This window comes from Colossoma macropomum, unplaced genomic scaffold, assembly GCF_904425465.1.
Source record: "Colossoma macropomum unplaced genomic scaffold, Colossoma_macropomum, whole genome shotgun sequence".
NCBI classification, from domain to species: Eukaryota; Metazoa; Chordata; class Actinopteri; order Characiformes; family Serrasalmidae; genus Colossoma; species Colossoma macropomum.
Genome location: NW_023494792.1, coordinates 29,140,095 through 29,163,508, shown reverse-complemented (window position 1 = coordinate 29,163,508; position 23,414 = coordinate 29,140,095). Strand labels below are relative to the sequence as shown.

At 40.2% G+C, this 23,414-nt stretch overlaps 1 protein-coding gene across 1 annotated transcript; it reads right to left on the bottom strand.

The window, feature by feature from the left end:
• Positions 1-892: 892 nt before the first annotated feature.
• ccdc87 (coiled-coil domain containing 87) lies at positions 893-22,095 on the bottom strand. Its single transcript, XM_036575339.1, has 21 exons — positions 22,008-22,095; positions 19,950-20,170; positions 16,968-17,116; positions 15,826-16,076; positions 14,235-14,445; positions 13,887-13,980; positions 12,960-13,033; positions 12,592-12,749; positions 11,917-12,046; positions 10,364-10,567; positions 9,334-9,450; positions 7,340-7,461; positions 6,944-7,073; positions 6,747-6,850; positions 5,577-5,692; positions 4,202-4,236; positions 3,656-3,820; positions 2,428-2,542; positions 1,716-1,858; positions 1,376-1,570; positions 893-1,042 (listed from the first exon to the last, which is right to left on the bottom strand). The coding sequence occupies exons 2-21, from the start codon at positions 20,143-20,145 to the stop codon at positions 893-895; spliced, it is 2,859 nt and encodes a 952-aa protein (XP_036431232.1). The 5' UTR covers positions 20,146-20,170; positions 22,008-22,095.
• Between the last annotated feature and the right edge of the window lie 1,319 nt (positions 22,096-23,414).

Sequence of the window (23,414 nt, the reverse complement as noted above, 5' to 3'; positions counted from 1 at the left end):
GTCGTTTATGGTTTTATGAAGAACCTCTTTGAAAATAGTTTTATATAGCACCAAAAAGGGTTCCACTATTGTGACAATGTCAAGCTAGAATAACCCTTTGTTTTGTAGCACTGACACACAATAATCATGTAATGCTGATATAAGTAAAAGGTAATGGGGTTTGGCTGTTAAGGTAGCTGAGCACTGCTGCACACAGCCAGAGGGAATGTTTTACCTACAGCTCAGAAGGGCAAACAGTGCGTCTTCATTCACTCTGTTTCAGCTTAGCGACAGTGCAGTTTCATTTGGCGTGAGTTTTTATGGAAGCCACTCTCAAAAAAAAGTCATCAAAAATATACTGGGGGGTCCAAAATCCGAGACTCGTGAAAATGCTTCTATTTTGCATTCTTTTCTAATTGAAGAGAAAAATTCAATTCCAAATTCCAAATTAGTATAATAATTTGAGTGAAACGTAGAGTCTTTGAAATATTCACATGAATTTCAGAATTTCTTTTCCTCTGTCGAGTACATCGAATCCACCTGAGTGACACTGTCCGAACGTTTCAATGAAAGAGACTCAAAAATCTTTACAAAAGTGTTAACATGGTCGATGTCACAAATTTGCTTTTGACCTTGAAATAGTGCAGAATCTTGAACATTTCTTCATCATTTTAACTGTCTTTTACTTTTCCTTGTTTACATTTTTCCAAATTTGGCAAACTATTTGGCCAAAAGTATGTGGACTCCTGATAATCACACCTATATGAGCTTGTTGGACATCCCATTCCAACATCATGGATAATAATAATAGTCTCCACTCTTCTGGGAAGGCTTTCCACAAGACTTTGGAGTATGTCTGTGGGAATTTATGCCTATTCATTCAAAACAGCATTTGTAAGCTCAGGCACTGATGTTATACATAAAGGCCTGGATCACAATGAACGTTCCAATTCACCCCAAAGGTGTTCACAGGGGTTGCGGTCAGGGCTCTGTACAGGCCACTGAAGTTCCTCATCCTAATCTCTGCGAAATTTCCTGACTGACTTGTAGTAAAGGTGGCATCCTGTGACAGAATCAAGTTTAAAGTCACAGAGCTCTTCAGTATGACCAATTCTACTGCCAGTGTTTGCCTACAGGGATTGCCTGGCTATATGCTTGATTTTATACACCTGTTAGCAATGGGTGTTCATATGCTTTTGGCCATATCACTGTCATTAAAGTAAACCTAAATATTTTCATTGCATCAGTGCAATTATGGACCTTACATAAACAAACGTATGCAGAGACATACCTCCTAACTTTATATTTATTTACTAGTAGTTTGAATGCTTGTGCATGGAATGCAGAGCTCCGTAGAATTGAGGAGATCATGAGACTGGATAGTTCCTTGACTAGCCAATGGGCAGTGGTCTTCTGGGGCAGGTTCGGTGCCTGGATAGAGCCCATGCCTAAAGTCAAGAGGGGGCAGTCTAGCAGGCAGACTCCCTCTCCCTTCTACAAGCTTCTCCAGCATCTGAACTCGTCTCTCCTGTTGAAGCCAGTAGAGCATCTCAATGCGGTCCCAACGCATCTTTTCTCTGTATGGCCGTCCCTGCAACAGTGCCAAACCAAAAACTGCAGTGTGGATGCAGAGAACATTTGGCTTATAAAGTGTTGGATGGTTTTGAATACAGCTGCATGCTAGAGACTAGGTATGCAGAAGTGAATGACCGGCAATAGCATAGTGTGTAACTCACCTTATAGGTAACAGTGTCATTGAAGGCTGCTGATATGTGATGAATAGTCTTGGACAACACCTTCTCTAGAGCCGCAATCTGAGACTCGAGTTTCTGTCTGTGGTTTGCCTCTTCCATTCTGGCTGCAGAGGTGCCATGGTAACCTTGACACAGAGGGTATACAATCCATTGAGTTGCCAGTTTAGTAACTACCCTGTAGCTACGTTCATTGGCCATTTTATCAAGTAAATCCACCATATAGGTGCACTTTTACAATTATTGACTGTATCCTATATGTTGCTGCACAGTTTATTCACAGTTTACTCTGTCCATCACTAGAAAGGGACAATCACAAGACCACTGATGTTACTGGTACTAAAACCCTACATTTAAAAAGTAAAACCTATTAAAATGTCCAATCAGTGTAAATACAAGGTTAAGTAAGTGTACCTAATAAACTGGCAGCCCAGTCCTTGTGCGAGCAAGAAAAATGAAGGGAGAAGATAAAATGAAAAAGAAAAGGAAATATGACACATTATACATTCTTCTCACTGCTATGGTATACGTTAAAGCACAGCTATAAGATATTCACTCACGTTGTCATTGATTCTATTGGCATTTCATTGTGCTGTGTGGCGTGAATAAAATTCATGATACATGTACAAAAGTCTTCTTTAGTTTTACATTTTTGTGCTCAATTTCCACTTCCTTGTTGGAGAGGTAAAATGTATACCATGCTGGAAGAACCTGCTGGGGTCTGATGCCACCTTCTCAAACTGCTCCAGCTGAGATAGCACACGTTCCCTCTGCTGGATCAGCTGAGCAGCCTGCTCCCACGCTGCTGTCGCCTAACACAAACACACCAATGTGCCATTTTCATTTTAAAAATTATTTTGCACAAGTTATACCATTAGGGACTAGGAAGGTTATCATATTATTGTTAAAATATACTGTTTTAAAAAAAGCAGTAAGACATACTGGAATCACTTCACTACATGCGTTCTACTGAACTTTTAAACAACCTTTATTTTTTATAACATCAAAAACATTAGCATTTTATGCAGCCTCGGGCCAAAATGAAGAATGTGACCATCGCCACAGTTTTAAACATACTTATATGTATCCTACAATTGTGTCTCTAGAATGAGATTTCTACAGTGCTGTCTCTAAAGTGAGATTTTACAGTTTAAAGACAAGAAAAGCCCCATTCTGTAGGCATATCTTGAAGATGTGAGGAACTTTTCAAAAACTACAACTTTAGAGTTGATTTTTGGGAGCAAGCTGCTTGAAATTTTTGTTTGTTTGTTTTGGTGGTTGGTAAATTTAAAAGGAAGGCAGATGACTAAGGTCACTAATAAGAAGCAAAATATCTTACTGCAGACATACAACTTCATAGCTATCTAGATACCTCAGTTTGGCTTCTTTTTCTGGCTAAAAGGGTAAAACTTGATTCTGGCGCTCAATTTGTGCGGAATAAAGGTAGACTCGTGGTTGCTTCGATGACTGAGATAGGAGTTACACTGATACCAGCTTGGTTGTATTTATAGGCCTACAGATCAGTGGCTAGGCTAGCAGTTAGGACTGGTTGACACCACAGTGCTTTGCAACTGTTATGTGATGTATTTGTTTAATATGCAGGCTGAATATTGTAGTGAGAGAACTCTGACGAACGAAATTAAAGTGAGGGATTTTTACCAGGTAACTGGGCCCTGACTGTAAGTACGTAACTATGTGTTGTCCTGCCGTGGTCTTTGCAGGGAAACTGTGACAGTAGGCCATTTACTTCCACTGTGACATTTTAAAAAGGTGATGATTGTACATGGTTATCTAAATTAATAAAATTATTAAATGGTATGATTGCTGTTGGGTTTTATACCACAGTATATCATTCCAATCAGGGAGAGTTCCATCCCTATTAGTGACAAAAGAAAATATAGTTCCACTGTTCCATGGTGCTCTACCTCCTCCAGCTTGTCCCTGTGTGCATGAGAGCTGTACTTAATGGCCATGTCCAACCTCTGTGTCTCAGGCAGGCAAAGTATCGTCCAGATCTTCTCCAGCCTGGCCTGTACCTGCTCCCCATCTACAGGCTCTGCTACAGACACAGTGTGGTCTTCCCCTGTCCCCTGCACACACATACATTGACCATAATACACACACAGATTAATTCTTAGACATACCCATGAGGTGTTACTGCAGGTAATTCTAGCAAAACTAGTGTATCTGTGTAATTTTGCTTGTTAGACACTGAGGGACAATTCCTGGACACAGACGCCTTGTTTATTATCTAGGGTTTTCCAACAGAGGATTAGCATCTAAAGTGTTTAACAGTGTAAGCTTTCATCTGCGCCATGGGAACTCGTCATGAGAGTCACATAAAAGCAAAGTCAATTCAAACAAAAATAAAAAGCAAGATGTGCTGAAATTGCTGAACATTAGGAAACACATTAGGCTGTGCTGGTCAGTGAAGCAGCTTTTGATCACAAAGACAAAAAACACCAGCTCACCACATGCTGGATTTCCTTCTCCATGCCCTCCACCTCTGAAACACACAGCAAATCATGTTTTATCCACTTTCACGGTCATGTCTGAATTCATTCATTTCAGCTCATGAAAACTTATTTACAGTCAGGTTTGCAATCAGATGCTACAAACCTAATTCCAAACAAGTTGTAACAGTAGATAAAATGGACATAAAAACAGACAGCAATGATTTGCAAATCCCTTTTGACTGGTATTCAATTGAAAACAGTACAAAGACAACATATGTAACATTTAAACTAATTAAATTTATTGTATTTGCTTGTATATATACTCTTATTTTAAATTTGATGCCTGCTACATGCTACAAAAAAGTTATGAACAGGAGCTTGTTTACCACTTTTAACAATGTTCAGCAACCTTTGGGAAGACACCAGTTGTTGTAGTTGAGAAAGTGGATTTTTTTTTTTTAGCATTCTTGCTTGATATAACACTTAAGCTACTCCATACGTTTTCAATGGGATACAGGTCTGGCCAGGCAGGTCAGTCTAGCACCTGCACTCGTTTACTCCGAAGCCACACTGTTATAAAGTGTAGAATGTGGCTTGGCATTGTCTTGTTGAAACAAGTAGGGACATCCTTGAAAAAGACGTCATCTAGACGGCAACATATCGCTTCAAAATGTGTAGGTACTGAGCCTGCTGTGAATGCTCCTTTTATACCCAATCATGATAGCTTTACTTGTTACCCATTCACAAATTTACCTGTGGAAAATTCCAAAACAACTGTTTTTGATCAGTCTTTCCCAGTCTTACATTGTCCCTATACAAGCTTTTTTGGAATGTGTTGCAGGCATTAAATTTGGAATTAACGCATATGTACAAAAATCAACTAAGTTGATGAAATAAAATATTAAATATTTCTTCTTTGTGCTGTTTTCGATTAAATACAAGTAAAAGACATGTTTTCATTTGCTTTTTACTCACTATACTAAGTATATTAACTGTTTGGAGCAGGGGACACCATGTAATAAGATACTTCTGCTTGTTTGGAATTAAACCTGCAGCCACACTGGTCCAGTGCAGATAAGATTGGACACCCCTGGTTTAGAATGAACTTTATAAGTATATTTAATGCTATTATTTAGAGGATTCCATTATTGACCACTATTATTTTGAGGACACCTTGCGGAATTGATGCTGCACCCCGAAAATAATTTCAAGGCTATCAAGTGGAAGTACTGTCAAGTGGAAAGTTACACATTACGTGTGGATAAGAACAGACACTGACACCAGCATCGCTCAAATGAAAGATCCACCTGGAATTTGATGACATCCATATCAATGGTGTGGCTTAAAATAGGTTACTGTGGAAGCTGTAGCAGCAGGGGGAATAACTTACCATCTGGCACTGGCTCTTTCCACAGACCCCCCATCAGCACTGTGTTGACGTTCCAGAGTCCAGACTGATAGGCCTGCTTCTGCTTCTTCAGCGCATCCATCTTCTCTCGCTGCTTTCTGAAACAAGAGCACAACTAGGTCACTTAACATAATGTATAACAGGCTTGCACATTAAAAGCATCTCTAACGCCTGTGCCTCCTAATGAGTTTCTGATGAAACAACCTGGACGGACAAGAGAAGAAAACAAGATGCTAGCGCTAGCGAGTTAGCGCACTAATGAAAACACAGAAACTACATGCATTGTTGGCAGTGCTACATAAAAGAGGGCCTGTGTGCTTTCTAACCTATACAGCCAAGATAACAACACAGCTCCCCTGAAATTTCTGCATAAGCCAGTGGTTAAGTTGTAAACAAAGTCAGAGTGGTTTGCATGTGAAATGCTCCACTGACTCAAATTTTTTCATGATAGGAACCAGAGGGCACCCTGAGTGTGTTTACATGCACCCAATAATGAGATCATAATCAGATTTCTGCTGTTATCTGATTATTTAAATGGCCATCAAACACACACACACACATTTTCTAAGCCGCTCACCCTTCTGGGTTGCAGGGGGAGCTGGAGCTATCCCAGCAGTCAGTGGGTGGAAGGCAGGATACACCCTGAACAGGTGTCGTGTAAACAGATTACTCCAATTTCTTAGATCAGAGTAAGGCCTAGAAATCCAAAATAAAGAGAGCTGGATTTCAGCGCGGTAATCAGATTTCTCAGTGCATGTAAACTCGGACTTCTTTCTGATTTCAGACTGTTCATGTGCGAAAACAGACTTGGTACTGAAAATTAGCACGCAGCGTTTAACGCAGCATCTGTGAGATGGCAACAAAGCACTTTTGGAGCAACGCTGAAACCAAATACAGGGAGGCAAAAAATACAAGAAAAATGTAGGATATAAGCCCTTTACATTTTTCAGAGGTCTGGTTCCCATCTGTACCACTGTGAAGAATTTTGAGTTTCTCTAGAACAGAGCAGTTCACATTAAACCACTGTGGACGGTTGGTTTACATCTTAAATTTAATTATGCAGACAACTTTAACAATAGGAGACTCATGTGTTGAGTAAAAAACACACAAAAAACCCAAAGGAATCAGCATTTCTTTCTCTGACTGAATGACCTGATTTTCTCTCTCTGCAGCTGCAGCATCTTCCTTTTCTCGTCCTCTTCGTCGCTGTCATCACTGTTGTACAGGTGAAAAACTGCAGACAGGTAATCTGACTCCTTCATGTGTGAAGAAACAAGAACCAGTGAGGTGTGCATTATAAGCTCTTGCAGCATTAATCAAATTTCTCACATGCACTGATTAGGAATCACCTGGTTGGAAATGTAGTTGAGGTAATCATCCAGGGACAGGTTAGACTTCCACCACTGATGCCAAGCTACATAAGCTCGAGATGTCACCTCCGCTGGCCTCTTACGATCTGCAGCAAGCTTCATTCTCTTCCTGCTCTCAGAAAAAATACCAAAACCAAGAGCTGACTGCTAACTGTTTGGACACACTGTGGGATGTATCTTACAAAACCTCATGTTCAGTTTTTTGCAACTTTTTGTGTGAGTAGTTCAGGTCATGGAGCACCTTCACGTAACACTGTAGCCTCCTGCAGACTGAATGTGAAATGGCGTCTTAGTTGGTCTTTTCTGCTTTTGTTGACATTGTCTGTTAAGAGGGACTGAGAAAGAGAGAGAGAAAAAAAGGCGAGAGAACACAACCTGTGCGATATTCCACAAGGATTTGGCATCCGAAGTGAAGGGTTCATCAGCTTCTTTTCATGATTCCGTTTCAGGCCATGCAATAGTTCGGCATTGCTCAACGCAGGCTCTATCATAGGGTCCTTAAAAGGAAAAAAAAACCCACAAATACTTACTTTAATATGGAATTTGAAGAAAATTACTTTTAATGAGCAATTTCTGTATGCAATGAAAAGAAAATTAGGAGGCTTCTGTAGACAAAGGCTAATTACTAATTACTGTCAAACAACTTTAAGCTGCTAACAGACTTTAGTTCAACACAACATTCTAATGTTTGTACACAGTGAACTACACTATACGGTCAAACGTATGTGGGTACCTGACCATTACACCTATCTGAGCTTGATGGACATCCCATTCCAAAACCATGGTCATTAATATGAAGTTTCCCTCCTTTGCAGCTATAACAGCCTCCACTCTTCTGGGAAGGCTCAGTCAAAAGAAGGAATTTCAGTCAAAAGAAAATCTGTAAGGTTGGGCACTTGTGTTGGACAAAAAGGCCTGGCTCACAATCAACATTCATTCCAATTCATGGCAAAGGTGTTCAGTAGGGCTGAGGTCAGGGCTCTGTGCAGGCCACTGCACACCAAACGTGTCAAACCATGTCTTTATGGATCTCGCTGTGTGCACAGGGGTACAGTTATGCTGGAACTGAAAAGGTCCTCCCCCAAACTGTTGCCACAATGTTGGAAACATAACTGTCTAAAATATCTTTTTATGCTGTAGCATTAACAATACACTTCATTGGAACTAAAGTGCCCAAAACCTGAAAAACAGCCCCAGACCATTATCCCTCCTCCACCAAACTTTACTACTGTGTTTACTTCTTCCATCAGACTGCCAGATAGTGAAGTGTGATTCATCACTCCAGAGAACACATTTCCACTGCCCCAGAGTCCAGTGGCGACCTGCTTTGCACTACCCCAGCCAATGCTTGGCATTGCGCATAGCAATCTTAGGCCTGTGTGCAGCTGCTCGGCCATGGAAACCAATTTCATGAAGCTGCCGACACACAGTTCTTGTGCAGATGTTGCTTCCAAAGGCAGTTTGGGACTCTGTAGTGAGTGATGCAACAGAGGATAGACAATATTTGTAGTTACGTTCTATGAGTTGGTGTGATCTACCGCTTTAAGGCTGAGCTGTTGATGCTCCTAGATGCGTCCATTTCACAATAATGGCAGTTACAGTTGACCAGGGCAGATCTAGCACGGTAGAATTTTCACAAACTGATCTGTTGAAAGGTGGCATCCTATGACAGTGTCATGTTTACAGTTACTGAGCTCTTCAGTGTGACCCATTCTACTGTTGTTTGTCTACAGAGATTGCATGGCTAAGTGTCTGATTTTATACACTGTTAGCAATGGCCATGGCTGAAACACCTGGAGGGGTGTCCACATACTTCATATAGTTCATATGTGCTTTATCACACAAAATACATCATATATTCAAAAGTATCCAGACATCCCTTCTAACTTGTGAATTCAGCTGGTTTAAGGTGCCCTCGTTGCTAACACACGCGTTCAACTGTGCATGCACGGCTTGTATAATTTCCATAGTCAAGCACTGCAAATAGAATGGGACACACTCTGGGGCAGCCACAAATAAGTCTAAGCTCACTATGCCTAATTTCAAACGTCAGCTAGAGAGGATGCATTGGGCTGTGGAGCAGTGGAATTTAGTTTAAGTGGTGTTTCTGATCCAGAACTAATCATCCATCAATATCAGACCTCACTAATGTTATTGTGACTGAATGCAATTAAATCCTCACAGCAATGTTCCATCTAGTGTAAAGCTTCCCAGAAGAGTAGGGTCTGTTACTGCAGCAAAGCAGACAGTATAACTATCATTGATTTTGGAACAAATTACCAGTTGTCTACAAACCTTTGGCCATATAGTGTATAAGCTCATTTAATATGCCTAACTTGGAGTTTTAAGAATGCAGGCCAGCTACTGACCTCATCAAAGTGCAGGTACTCATCCGAAAGACTTTTGGATAGTTCTTTGTAGACTTCTTTTATTTCAGCCCCTCCAAACAGATTCCGATCAAGCCAAGTGACAGATGAAGGCTCAATCTAAAACACGTTTACAACAATTTGTGGTTGAGTTTTGAGTCTTGGTGTGCAATATTATACCAATGATGCCACTGTAGATTTAATGCCCATGCACCAGCGTGTTCCATGCTACAACATTTAAAAAAACATCCATACCCAACCAACTAGAACTGAAGAAGTGTCCCATCATGCTGTGCTCAATATTCAAAATATTTCTCAATAACCAATAACAACTCCTCCACATTTTCTTTATTATCATATCTCAAAAACTTTTCAGTCATTTATTTAATTTAATTCATTAATAGAGATTAAGGGGGCGAGCTTGTACTTACTAAACTGGTCTCAGCTCTGTGAGTTTGCCACCTTAAGTCTCTACCCAAAACATTAAACAGCAAGTTATAGGGCGGATAATATAATATAGACTGTTACTGCGCAGATCATAACATAAGCCTTATAGTTATCCCCAATTAGGTCAACTTTCCAAAACTGTATATCAGACAAATCACATTTCCATGTGCTTCACAAACACATACAGTACTGTGCAAAAACCCTAGTCATTTATCTGGGCAGTAAGCATTTATTTGTTCAAAAAACACCAGCAAAAACAAGAAAATGTGATTTTAAGTCTTGCAGTATGTTAGCTTAGGCATTGCCATGGAAGCCCAGTATATACAGTTATCATCCAGTACCTAGTTTATCTTCATTTAACCTTTATCTTTATTTAATCCTTCATTAAATGAAAACAGATACGCTGCTGATGGAATTTGACAAATCCATAGGATAACTGGAGGGTTTTACTGGCACAAACACACTTTCTGTCAAGAGAAACATTTTTGAACAGTTTTTTTGGTCTCCACATCTTTGGCACAGCAATACTAATGTGTTTAAATGTCTACGAACGTGCATGTGAGGTATATTAAGAAAGTTACTGTACCTCTCCAGTGAGGTCATTGTAGACAGGTGGGTACATGCTGATGTTGACAGTCTCAGTCAGAACCCTGTCGGACACGCGAGCCGCTGCTATACGTGCAACGCCCTGAGTGGATACCTTTACACTTTCCACGTCTGACTGAGGCGGCAGTGGCCTCGCCAATTCAAGCTGTTTCTTCAACATTTCCTCCTCTTCTTCCTCCAGTCTCTGTCAGACAGACACATAGAGAGGAGTGAGAACACTACAACACAAATGCCTCTACCTTACCTAGTCAATATTACTGTGTTCACACTATACACCACCCTGTTTAGCCTAAAGTCTCAATGACACAAATACACTGGGCAGAGGGTTTTCATTTACACGGACGCTCTAGTGTCATTATTTACTCTAGGACAGTCTCACGAGGTAAGTTCAACATAGACAGAGTTTTTTTTAACAAAGTTTCAGCTTCACAAAAGCTAGCAAATGGAAACACGGTTAATTTGCTTCACAAAGATGGTTAACAGCTTTCTCTGCTAATCTACATTTAGATACTCAAGCTATGATTAATCCTCATGCGCAAGAAAGCATGACCTTTATAACGAACTGCCAATCGCATGAAACATGAAGAGATGAGCAGAACAGAAATCTACATAAATATGTAGAAAGTAAATTATTTATAACACTGAAAAAAAAGCTGTCTCCACTGCCACCACATTAGTGCTTATCGGAGTAATACTTGATTGCTTTTTACTGTGCTACAATGCCACGGCAACTTATGTTGCACACATAACCTGCTCCAGATTACGTTCTAAACTTCAGATCCCAAACAGCCCTTTGACCAATCAGGGACACTGACATACATGGACCCCTCCCGTTATTTTCATCATACTTTTTTTTCTTTCAGATGTTTGTGGCGTCAGACATGTAAAAAATATCACTTTTCACTGAAGGAAACCAATCATACTACATACATATTAAAAAAAATATTAAACATTAAAAAAGTAACTGTTACTCCACTAAGCACTAACGGTGGCAGTGGTGACAGCATTACATTGTTCCATTATAAACTTTCTACATGTTAACACAGTATTTCTATTTTCTGAAAAGATATTTTACATGACTGGCCTTTCGTCATGAACATCACGCTTTCACATGCATAGGCATGAGGACTCAATCACAGTCTGAGTCTCTAAACCAGGATATACAGAGAAAGCTGTTAACTGCAGCTGCATTAGTTAGGTTTGTGAACGTGAAACTTAGTTAGGAACGCTGTCTAAGTTGAACATGCCTCAGGACCAGGGTTTGGAAGTCTTTTATAATCAACACACTGTGTACCGCACTGGTTTTAAGAGCACTTTCCTCATTACCCCTGTATCAGACATTCTATCTATTCATCCTGCTTTTCAGACAGTGGTCTGGTGGTGGTAATAGTGTTCCACGTGAATGTGAAGTGAGAGAGAGATAGAGAGATAGATAGAGATAGATAGAAATAGAGAGAGACAGATAGAGATAGATAGATAGATAGATAGATAGATAGAGATAGAGAGAAAGAGAGAGAGAGAGAGACTGTGTACCTGCAACACTTGTGTCAGCTTTTCCAGTTTGCTGGAGCCACTGCCAGCCAAAGCTCGTATTAAAGGAGGAATATCCGCCTCAGAATCAGCCAGCGCGGACGTATCCACCGCATCTGTGTCCTGTAACAATCTACAGACAAACACTGAGGCATTTTAGAGCTGTGTTGCTATAGTGAGGTCTGAAGATCTATAGGGAACCACAACAGCAATAAGAGTTATGTTCTCAAGACAGACATAAAGAAATGAAACATTGATATCGTCTACTTTCCTTTAACCATCTAACCATTCTTTACACATCCATACACTGGACTAGGGGTGTAAATCTCTGACCTCACAAGATTCAGTTAGATTAGGATACTTGAAATAAGAAATGATTCAGTGGAAGGACGGACAAAAACACCTGCAGACTTTTTCAGATCTAAAGCAAGAGTGGAGTTTGATTTTCTACTCTCTCACAAAGATGAAAGCTTTAAGTGCTGTTTATTCGATGGTGACAGTTTTGGTGGTCTAGCATATCTTATTAGCATGGTTTGACAGGAGCCCCAGTTTCTTTATATTGATGTATTTTTATTACTGATCAATTAAACAATTCCAAAATCGATGCAGTTAAACCGCCACCTTCAGATCAGTGCATCACAATGAATCAATACATTCATGTTTGTGTGTATTGCTGACCTCTTCAGATCCTCAGCAGGGTTTATATGCTTCTTAAGAGGGGAGCAGGAGTTGGTAGACAGAAGAACTGAAGGGGACAGAGGCCTTGCTGGCAGTGCTTCCATCTCCAGCTCCTCCAGCAGAGTCTCCCTCTGCAGGTCTGGCATAGAATTACACCCCTGAGAGAGCATTAGAATAAAAAAAAAAATGTTGTACCTCTACTAGACTCTGTCTACATTTCCAGCTCATTATTAAGGTTGAACACTTACCCTAGAAAAGAAAACAAGACAATAACTGGATGCTTTCTTTACACATTCGCAATTATCGAAATTGTTAAGGACCATCAGAAATCCAACTCTTAGCCCAGTCAGTGTATTCAGTTTGTTTACCTTCAGCCTGGTAACGTGGCTTTGGAAATGGCACCCATCTTCCTCTGCCTCATTAGGTACACTGGCAATACAGCCTAAAGCAAACGTCACAAACAGTGATTTTTCCAGTAACTGCAATATAACTCTCAATGAGTAAGAGTGGTGGGTGTCAGAAAAGGAGAGACACTAAGATGTACAGAAAGACTAGGAGAAAGATAGAAAAAAAATGTACAGTACAGTGTAAAAGTCAGAGACCATCCTTTATTTCATTCATTTTCAGTCAAAACAGACATTAAGAACAAGTCATTCATTTTTCAGTGTCAGGAAAAAAGTAAAACATACACTAAAACCTCAACAACTAAATATAATTAAAAATCTTTGCAGTATTTAGTGTCTCCACACTCCTTTATTACAGCTTCCCGTCTGTTCAGGAGACTTGCTTTCAGATTTTAAAGAAATCTGCAGGGATATTTTTCCACACCTCCAAAATTCAGTCTTAGAAGATGGCTTTATTCTCTACTTCTCATGATCCAAGTAATCCCAATTTCAAATTTTGACTTATCAGTCCATAAATTCTTACTCCACATCTAAGATGTCCAGTTTCTGTGTTCTAGTACAAATTTTCGTCTTTTTTGTCTATTTGCTTTTTTAGGGCTTCTTTACAGCTACACATACTTTTAGACTCATAGCGCTGAGTTGTCTTCTCACAGTGGGAGGATGGACAGAAACACCTGTGGATTTTTTCAGATCTGAAGCAAGAGTGGAGGTCGATTTTCTCCTCTCTCTCAAAGATGAAAGCTTAAAATACTGTTTATCTGATGGTGACAGTTTTGGTGGTCTAACAGATCTTGCAGAAATATCCTTAAAAAAAATAAAATTTGTACTGGACAATAAATGATGGGTGGTCTCTGACTTTTGCACAGTACTGTATGTGTATATATGCCATACACTGTCTGTCCATGTTGCTGGTTATCAGCTCCGGGTGACATGGCATTAGGTCATACACGCGCTCCAGATCCAACTCTCCTATTTTTTCTTGGATCTGAACGGAAAAAAGAAAAAGAAAAAGAAATGTTTCACTAATCTGTGCCCAGTTTCCCAAAAGCATCTTAGGGTCAAGATCATTTTAACTGATAAAGAGAGTGTTCAGGGAGATGCTCACTCTACCATTTAAGAATCATCTTTGAGCTAAGATGCTTTTGGAATTCCCAGCCCTGAGCTTTTAAAACATCTTGCTCTCATATAAGCACATGGACACACACTCTTTTACAGGTGCTCACAGGAACACACAACAACCTCTGCAAGGTCTTCCTCTATCGTCGTCCTCATCCGCTGCTTGCTTGCCACACGCTTCTTAGGTTTGATGTGTGGGCAGATGTGCAGTCTGTGAGGAAAAACATGTGCAGGCACCTCTGGTGCCCCCTGCTCTCCGTCTCTCAGCTTCACAGTTCCCCGCATGGCCTTGATTCCCGCGGCTACACTGCGTTGTATCGAGTGAGCATTCAAACTGCAAACAGATACAGAGTGAGATGCCTTAAAATTTGCTCCCACTGGAAACCAGCGACTGGGTTGAGAACCACTGTACTACACAGTCTGGGGGTATTTCACAAAGAAGGATTTCTCAGTAAGATAGACACCTTTAATTAATCAATCTTCATTTAAACTCAGAGTACACTGAGGATGACCCTCATTTGCAATGTAGCAAAAAAGACAAAATGAAAAATAAACTAGTAAAAATTACTAAATTTAAAATAGATAAAATGAAAATAAATAATAAAAAAACAAAAATAAAAATACTATTAAAAACATGCTGAAAAATAATACTAAACAAAAGCAAAAATAATAAAACATCCTAAAATTAAATAAGAGCTAAGATCAAATAAAACAGGTACAGGCTGAGTGGAGGTGGTTTGAGATTAAAGGTTTAAAATGGGCGAGTGACACCAGCTTTAGAGTATCCTGTAATAAATTCCAGCCCGCTGGTTCGCTGTAGCTAAAGGCAGATTTTTCACAGTTCAGTAAAAACTCTCAGCACCTGAAGGGTGATCTAGTCACTGGAGCGAGTCCGATCATTTCAGTTTTTTTACAGTAAGCACAGATGTGATATATGATGGCATTTGACCGATGAGCGCTTTATAAATAAACAAAAGCTGGTGAGGACCAGACATGTTTTTCATAGAGTAAGCAGTGGTGAGTATTGTAGGGGTCACCAGTGAATAATCTGAGCCCATGGACTGACGTAGATAATAATGTTGCTTTAACAATACTTTTCCCAGGGTGCATCGGAAAACACAGTTTGTGGCACACCTATCCAATAGGAGAAGAAAAAAGGGTAAGAGGTAATCTTCAATTTTGGCTTACATTATCTGGCTAAACTGAAAAATTCTGCTTTGTGAAATAACCCCAATAGTTTAACAGTCACTCATCTACAGTGCTTATGGATTCACCTGTTTGAACAGCTGCACATGTAGTACGTGTCAGCCGAGATTCACAAATGCTAGCTCATTTACAGACTCGAGTTCAGTTTTCGTTCTATTGCTTTATATAGAAATTTAAAGGAGAACTAATGTGAACTTAAGTAATAACAGCACGAATCCTAACTGAGTTCACGTGTGAGCGCACAAAAAAGAGAATTAACTTCATGCACATAGACTGTACAAACGCGATACTTTCATGTTTGGTGTTCTAAGCTTACCTCTTTAGTTTTGTACTGGAACCATGGGCTAACATAGCCAATAAGTAATCATCACACTTGCTCAGTTTGTCAGATTGTTAAGTAATCTGAACTATATGTTTATGTTATTTCTAACATGATAGTAGCAACACCTGTTTTTCAATTATGTGATGTACTTTTGTCATTTTCACTGATTGCTTTAACGCCTCTTACAGGCGGCTGAGGTCCATGGCCATGTGAGCTGCCAGGCGGCTGCAGTTGATCTGGTGGCTGAAGACTTCACGCCTCGCCAGCGTCTCTAACAGATGGAGGTAATGCAGGTAGAGCTGCTCACAGATGCACAGCACTTCACCAAACGTCCGGCTGCGCAGCTGCTGATTCTCCTGTGAAGTCAGCGTGGGGTCAGCTGGTAGCCCGCGCAGGTCCTGCCAGATCAGACTCAACTCTGCCATTATTACTGTTGCCTGTGTGAAACCGAAACAGCAGACATTAAAGCTACTCGATCACGGTAGTCAATGAAATAGAGCATTTCCATACCAGCCACTTTCAGTCCAACTAAAAGCAACCAGAACATGTAGTGCACTATTAATATCTGGATGATGTACTAGAAGTAGGGATACACTACTATTTCTGTCTACCTAAATTTATGGCCTTTAAAGAATAAAAAAAATGTAAATTCCCCAAAGTACATCATGCATGTTTTAGTACAGGTGTGCCCAAACCTGGTCCTGATCTACCACCCTGCAGAGTTCAGATCCAACACACCTAGCTCTAATGTTCAGATGCCCCTGCAGGCCTTTATTACGTGGTTCAAGTGTGCAAGATTTGGGTTAGAGCTAAACTTTTGCAGGGTGGTAGATCTCCAGGACCAGGATTAAGCACCCCTGTCTTAGTATATTAGCGCCTCTCTCATATACACCTTTGGGCAAATAACATGTTTTGTGGATTTTCTTTCTGAAAATAAGTTAACACATCCTCTACAGCTTAAATATAGCGTGTTTCTGTTTTACGTTTGGAAAAAATAAAATAAAAACAAAAAATGTGCTTAAACTTTTGCACAGGACACATTTTATGTTTTATTTTTTTCAACAGGTTAAATTCAGCAAATAAACAGTAACTGTGCATTAAAAGAAGAAGTAGAAGTGTGTTCTCTGTAGAGGATGCTTGACATATGATTGACTGCCCGTGCCCTTATTTTTTTTTTTTACTCATTGTTGAATTTTTGCTCATTGAAGGAATCAAAATAGCATGTGGTGTGACTGTCTGTCTATTACTGCAATTCTGAAAACTATATATATATACATATATAAAGCTCATTTCCAGTCCTCACTCTGTGAGGTTAATAAAAGACTGACCAGGGTTTCATGGTCTTGAGAAGAAAAGGTAGGGAGTGACTGCTGTGTGATTCTGTTCCTCAACTGCTGGCAAAATTCAGACAGAGAGGCTGGAACATCTGTTATCTCCTCTGAGGCTGAAGTCTGAGCTCTTCCCTCCTGAGTCTTGTCTAAGAAACATGAATCATGTAATCAATTGGAGTAGAAAGGAACGCCTCCTGTTAACATATAAAGCTGCATTTCGAGAATGTACAAACAACTCAGATCATGTTATAGAACACTGATGTAACTCATTATAAACAAATATTAAATAATAGCTGCACACTATTGAAATATTTAAAGCTGTAACATTTTGCTGAAATGAAAAAGAAGCATTAAAGAGTCACAAGGATAAAAACACACTAAAATCATGTGCTGCTGCGAGTTACCCTGTAAAATCTGAAATAGTCAGAGGTGTCAAGTCGGATATTTAGAAGAAAACACTGGAGTTAAAAGGCAAAAAAAAAAATCAGTACCACACAAAATTTAGCAGCAAGCAGAAACATGTTTTATTAGGGTTTTTTTGGGGGGTTTTTTTCAAAAAAGCTAAGGAATTTTTTTTTTTTCGGATGAGTAACAGTTTTTGTAATGTGTGTTTTTGAGACTGCCTCTTCAGACGTCAGCTAAAACTAGAGCTAACTGATGTAACACTGAATGCTGAAGAGGACTAGTTACCTTACACAAGGTAAGATTCCTACTTCAGCATTTTTGAGTAAGTGGCTATTGCAACAAATAGGCCTAAAGATGTTTGGGCATTACTGCTCCAGTGCAAATTTGTAGGAAAAAGCACAGGCAGTTAGCTCGTCCCTGTCTCCGTAAGATAGTTTACACCAGTCCTTTGTAGAGTTTACAAGACACAAAGAAATTATGCTGGATAAATGATGTTCAGCAAGCAAAGTCACTGACTTTGAGTCGCTATGAGAGTTAATTTTGTTGGAAGAATTTAAGAACTGTTTGCCAGATCGTGTTGTAGTCTACGTAAATGAGACACATTCTGCACCTGAGGCTGTTGTGTTGGCTGATGAACTTGTTCTTACCCACATAAATGTGTTTAAGCAGGTTGGTGTAGGACCTCCTGGGCTGCCACATAGCCAGGCTAAATTGATTCTGTCAGATTGCTCAATTTTCCCTTTGCACCCAGAGGAATGTTTTTATTGCCAGAAAACTGATCATTTAATTGCCAAATATTCACCCTTAAAAAGAAAGGATGAAAAAACAGAGCTCTAGTCAAAGCCAGAGTGTTGCTTTAGTTAAAACAGTAGCTTCTGTCAGTTCTGTGTTGGAAACTGTGAACAGCTCCTCTGATCCGAACTACCAACCATTTGAAATGAAAGGCACGGTTTCATTGCCAGGTAAGGAGCAGATTCAAGTCCCTGTCACAATTTTGCGTGTTACTGGCACAGCACAGTCGCTCCTTCTAGCCGGAGTCTTGCCTTTATCCACCCAGGCCTTTTGTGGAACTTATGTGTTTTGGAAGCGAACAGCTATGCAATTTGTTAAAATTCCCTTGCCTTCACTAATACAAACAAAATTAAAAAAAAAACAGTCTTGATAAGAAGTCACACAGAAGTGGCATTTCACTGAATTGAATTCAGAACCATTAGCCAACTGTGTTTGCACACAGAGGAATTAGACCTCCGCATTTAACCCATCTGTGCAGTGAAACACCCACATACATGCACACTAGTGAACACACACACTAGGGGGCAGTAGATACACTTGCCCAGGGTGGTGGGCAGCCCTATCCACGGTGCCTGGGAAGCAGTTGGGGGTTGGTGCCTTGCTCAAGGGCACTTCAGTCACGTACTGTCAGCCAAGGGGATTGAACCAGCGACCTTCCGGTCACAGGGCTGGTTCCCTAAACTCCAGCCCACGACTGCCCCACTGAATTGTTAGTCTGCATATTTTCTCAGTCTTGCTGTGATGAACAAATACCCAAATAACCATTTCAGTACTCAAATACTGACACCTCGAACGGTTAACCGAATACTTGAGTATTCATTCACATTTAGCCCAAAGTACAACCAACATTACAAAATGTTCTTCTGTACATTGCATGCAATGACAAATTTCCACCAGAGAGGTCTCCAAATCCCACAAACTTACATAATGTAGCTTTAAGCTCTCAACTTACACTACATGGACAAAAATATTTGAGCATCATATCTTTATCCTTTACACCACTCTGTCCAACTGGTGGCATTGCACTTAGTCATCTTAGCTACCATAGGCACCATGGAAACCGAATCCATAACGCACCTGATGCATAGTTCATGAGCAGACAATACTTTTAGAGGCAGTTTGGAAAGTGATTAATGTACCTTGGGAGAGACTATTTTTCTGCGCTAAGCACATTCTGTGAGTTTGTAAGGTCTACCACTTGTGTTGCTCCTAGATGTTTCAATTTCACAACAACAGCACTTACGCCTCATTTACATGTTGGTAGTAGAGAAACGACAGCAAACCGGATTTCATTGTTTTCTACGGAGCTGTGACAATAGTATCGCCCTGCTGACTGCAGCGGTTCAATTTTCCCAAGTTTTGCTGCTGGACTGTTAAAGTCCAGGCGCAGCCAGTATTATACAACAAATCATGAACTAGTGCAAAGCATCCTCCTGATGTTTTCCATTAAACAATATACACTACTAAAGCTCTCCTCTTCGCTGGTAACTCTGTCCCCATGCCAAGGCTTTGCGTGGCTTCATGCTGCTGTCTCTCACATACCACTATAAGGCACTGTAAACGCAGCATTACAGTTGACCTGGGCAGCTCTAGCAGGGCAGAATTTTTATGAACTGAAAAGATGGAACAGTGGCATCCTGTGACAGTGCTACATACAAATTTACTGAGCTCTTCAGTGCAACCAATAAGGCCCACAATACTTTCAAGGCAATGCCATGTCAAGCATTTGGAAAGAGTGAAAAAAAACAAAAAAAAACAAAACAAAAAAAAAAAAACACAAACCTCTCTTCTTCACATTGTCCATGTCTGTGTGAGAGAAGAGTGACAGGGGACTTAGAATATTTTGGAAATGCTTCTGAGTCTCTTGTGTGTGGGTCACAATCTGGGACATGGAGAGCATCATGTCCATACGCTCAGCTTTCGGCCTTCGGCTCATGTCTCTGGCAGCGCTGTGTTTATTTATCATTCTGCCAGCCATCCTCACCCGCTCTGGAACTGTGGAACTGAATGAAAAAAGAGAGACCTGATTAAAGACAACAAAGAAAGTTTTAATACAACTGTATTGTTTTTAGAAAAAGAAACATCATCTGTATAACAACAAGTCTCTAAAAGGGATATATGGAGCACCAATGCAACACACACAGGAGTACCAAAGTATACAGTTGTATGAAAAACTTTGAACACCCCCATGCAAATTACATGCTTTGATGATTCTCTAAGTGAAAATAAGTAAACACATTCTCTACAGAGAACACATTTAAATATGATGTCTTCTGTAGACTGTGTTAACTTATTTTCACTCAGAAATCAACTCCAACGCGTTGTCAGGGAGCACCCAAACTTTTGCATATGCTGCACATAAACCACACAAACTGTGTCTTTAAAGTTACTTAAACTAGGATCTAGTTTGAACCATAACTCTCCTTTATTTTACAGATCAGTGTATTTTTTATAGATTACATAGAAAGGTCATGTTGTGTAGTATAGACTAAAATCATTTTAGTAAAATGGTGGTTACCAAGGGTTAAAAAGAAAAGATAAATGTTATGTGTTCTTTAAAGAAACTATCAGGTCTGTACTTGTGTCTATACACTGATCAGCCAGAGCATTAAAACCACCACCTTGTTTCTACACTCATTGTCCATTTTGTCAGCTCCACTTACCATACAGGTGCCCTTTATAGTTCTACAATTACAGACTGTAGTCCTTCTGTTTCTCTGCATACTTTCTTAGCCCCCTTTCACTCTGTTCTTCAATGATCAGGACCCCCACAGGACCACCACCGAGCAGGTACTATTTGGTTGGTGGATCATTCTCAGCACTGCAGTAACACTGACGTGGTGGTGGTGCTATGAGTGGATCAGACACAGGAGTGCTGCTGGAGTTTTAAACACTGTGTCCGCTCACTGTCCACTCTATTAGACACTCCTACCTTGTTGGTCCACCTTGTAGATGTAAAGTCAGAGGCGATAGCTCATCTGCTGCTGCATAGTTTGTGTTGGTCATCCTCTAGTCCTTCATCAGTGGTCACAGGACGCTGTTGGCTGGATATTTTTGGTTGGTGGACTATTCTCAGTCCAGCAGTGACACTGAGGTGTTTAAAAACTCCAGCTGCACTGCTGTGTCTGATCCACTCAGACCAGCGCAACACATGCTAACACACCATCACATCAGTGACACTGCAGTGCTGAGAATGATCCACCACACAGATAGCACCTGCTCTGTGAGGGTCCTGACCATATAAGAACAGAGTATGCAGAGAAACAGATGGACCTGGACCACAGTCCGTAACTGTAGAACTACAAAGTGCACCTATATAGTAAGTGGAGGTGATAAAATGGACAATGAGTGTAGAAACAAGGATTTACGAGGTTTTAATGTTATGGCTGATAGGTGTACATAACATTTGCCTCTTTATCCACAACTGTTTTAATATGAATATAAAAAGGTTTTTAGTCTATAAGCAGTCCTACATCAGTGTTAGTATAGCGTCCACACAGCAACTGCATATAAACACAAACCCTGACCAGTGGAGCAATGATTACAATAGCACGGTAACACAATAGCAAAATCTTAAGCAATACATTCTGTGAAGGAGTTCAAATACAGTGCGTTCGCCGGAGAACTCCTTCACCACATTAGCTACCCATTTCACAACTTCTTGTAGAAGCACTGTTGATCGTGATTAACGTAACCTAGTGTTCACAGCCGTGACTCAGCAGCCATTACTGCAGAGCTCAGCGTCAATTTTTTTGAGGATCTGTCTACCGTCACTCAAACCAAAGAACCGTTTAGAAATAACAGAAACTTTAATGACTACTTAGAAAACATTTTTCCTACTTTTGTAGTTCACGGTAGTTTAGAGGTACGAGGCGGTTAACACTAAACGCCCCCTCCACTCCGTCCTGCGCTGACCGAGCAGGTTCCGTTTCCTTAGAAACCATGACAAATCAGTGCCCAACACACACACACACACACACACACACACGCACGCACGCACGCACGCACACACACACACACACACACACACACACACCTGGGCTGTCAAGTTCATACACTTGATATTTGACAAGCTTTTTTATCAAGTAAATGTAAAATATAAACTGGCCTGCTCTGATTAATTTCCAGAAAAGTGACTGACAGAACCGAGTCTGAATCACCTCAGCTTTTTGACCGAACATTCTGTCGAAATTACATGATTTATTAAAGGATGCGTGCCACTAAACTCTGTAACTTTCTTAAAAACCAACGTTACTAGCTTGATTTAACTGAATGAAAAATGCTTAACGTTAACTAGCGTTAACTGACTAGTAGCTAGCATGAAAACTGTCATAATGCAAAACTGACAGTTTCCTTAGTATATGTGTGTGTATATATATATATATATATATATATATATAAATACATTTAAGAAATGGATAAAAACGACTAAATTTAAAGATTCTGGTTACCTCGTCATTGGATTTTTTATTCCTATTTTCATAAAAATCCGGTTTTTATCGAAACTGTCCGAATTATCGCTCAGTACGAGCTCCCAGCTGTACAGACTGCGCATGCGCCAGAGGTCCGGGCGCATCCCGCCCAGTGCTGGAGCTCAGCTCAGAGAACTTGAAGAGAAAACTAAATGAAAAAGAAATAAAATAAATAAATAAATAAATGAATGAATAAAAAATAAACCGGCTCTGTTTAGATTCTTCCGTGTTTGTCACAGTCACGGACACAAAGGCCGAGTCTGCATCAGCACTACTACTGAAGAGGAGAGACTCTGTATCAACACAGCCGGGCATGAAGAAACAGCGCTTTTACCTAAACAGTGTTCCCCGGAAACCTAGAGTTTGTGCCACAGAAGTAAACATGTACAGGACTGTAAATCTGAATGTACTTTATCAGTCTGTTTTGTACAGGTGTTTCTCAGATCAGGCATTTTCTGTGTCTCACCTGATGTTGGGCTCTTCAGTGAGCAACAGCGCCGTCTAGCGACAGCTTCAGCTTTCTGGCTGATTTTGAAGATCGTGTGGAAACTGAAGAAATCTGGCTTCCCGCTGTGACGAAAACAGTCGACGCGGTCAAAAGCCGACTGAGGTTCTCTGAGTGTCAACGTCTTACGTGTAAAACTGTAAATGTCAATGTAAACGGAGTTAACAAGTTTAGAGGGTGTTGAATGAAGTGGATGGTGAATAAATATTTATTGACTAAATTGTTGTGGTCTCTCTCACTGGATCAGTGGGGTTAAATGTATTGGTCCAA

What these genes read in the sequence shown, in the direction of transcription:
- ccdc87 (XM_036575339.1), bottom strand. Translation starts at nt 20,145, where the DNA reads ATGGCTGGCAGAATGATAAATAAACACAGCGCTGCCAGAGACATGAGC. An exon ending in TCAACTACATTTCCAACCAG is followed by an intron (nt 6,851 to 6,943) that starts GTGATTCCTAAT and finishes TCACACATGAAG; the next exon opens with GAGTCAGATTACCTGTCTGC. An exon ending in CTGCAGAGAGAGAAAATCAG is followed by an intron (nt 5,693 to 6,746) that starts GTCATTCAGTCA and finishes CTCTTGTTTCAG; the next exon opens with AAAGCAGCGAGAGAAGATGG.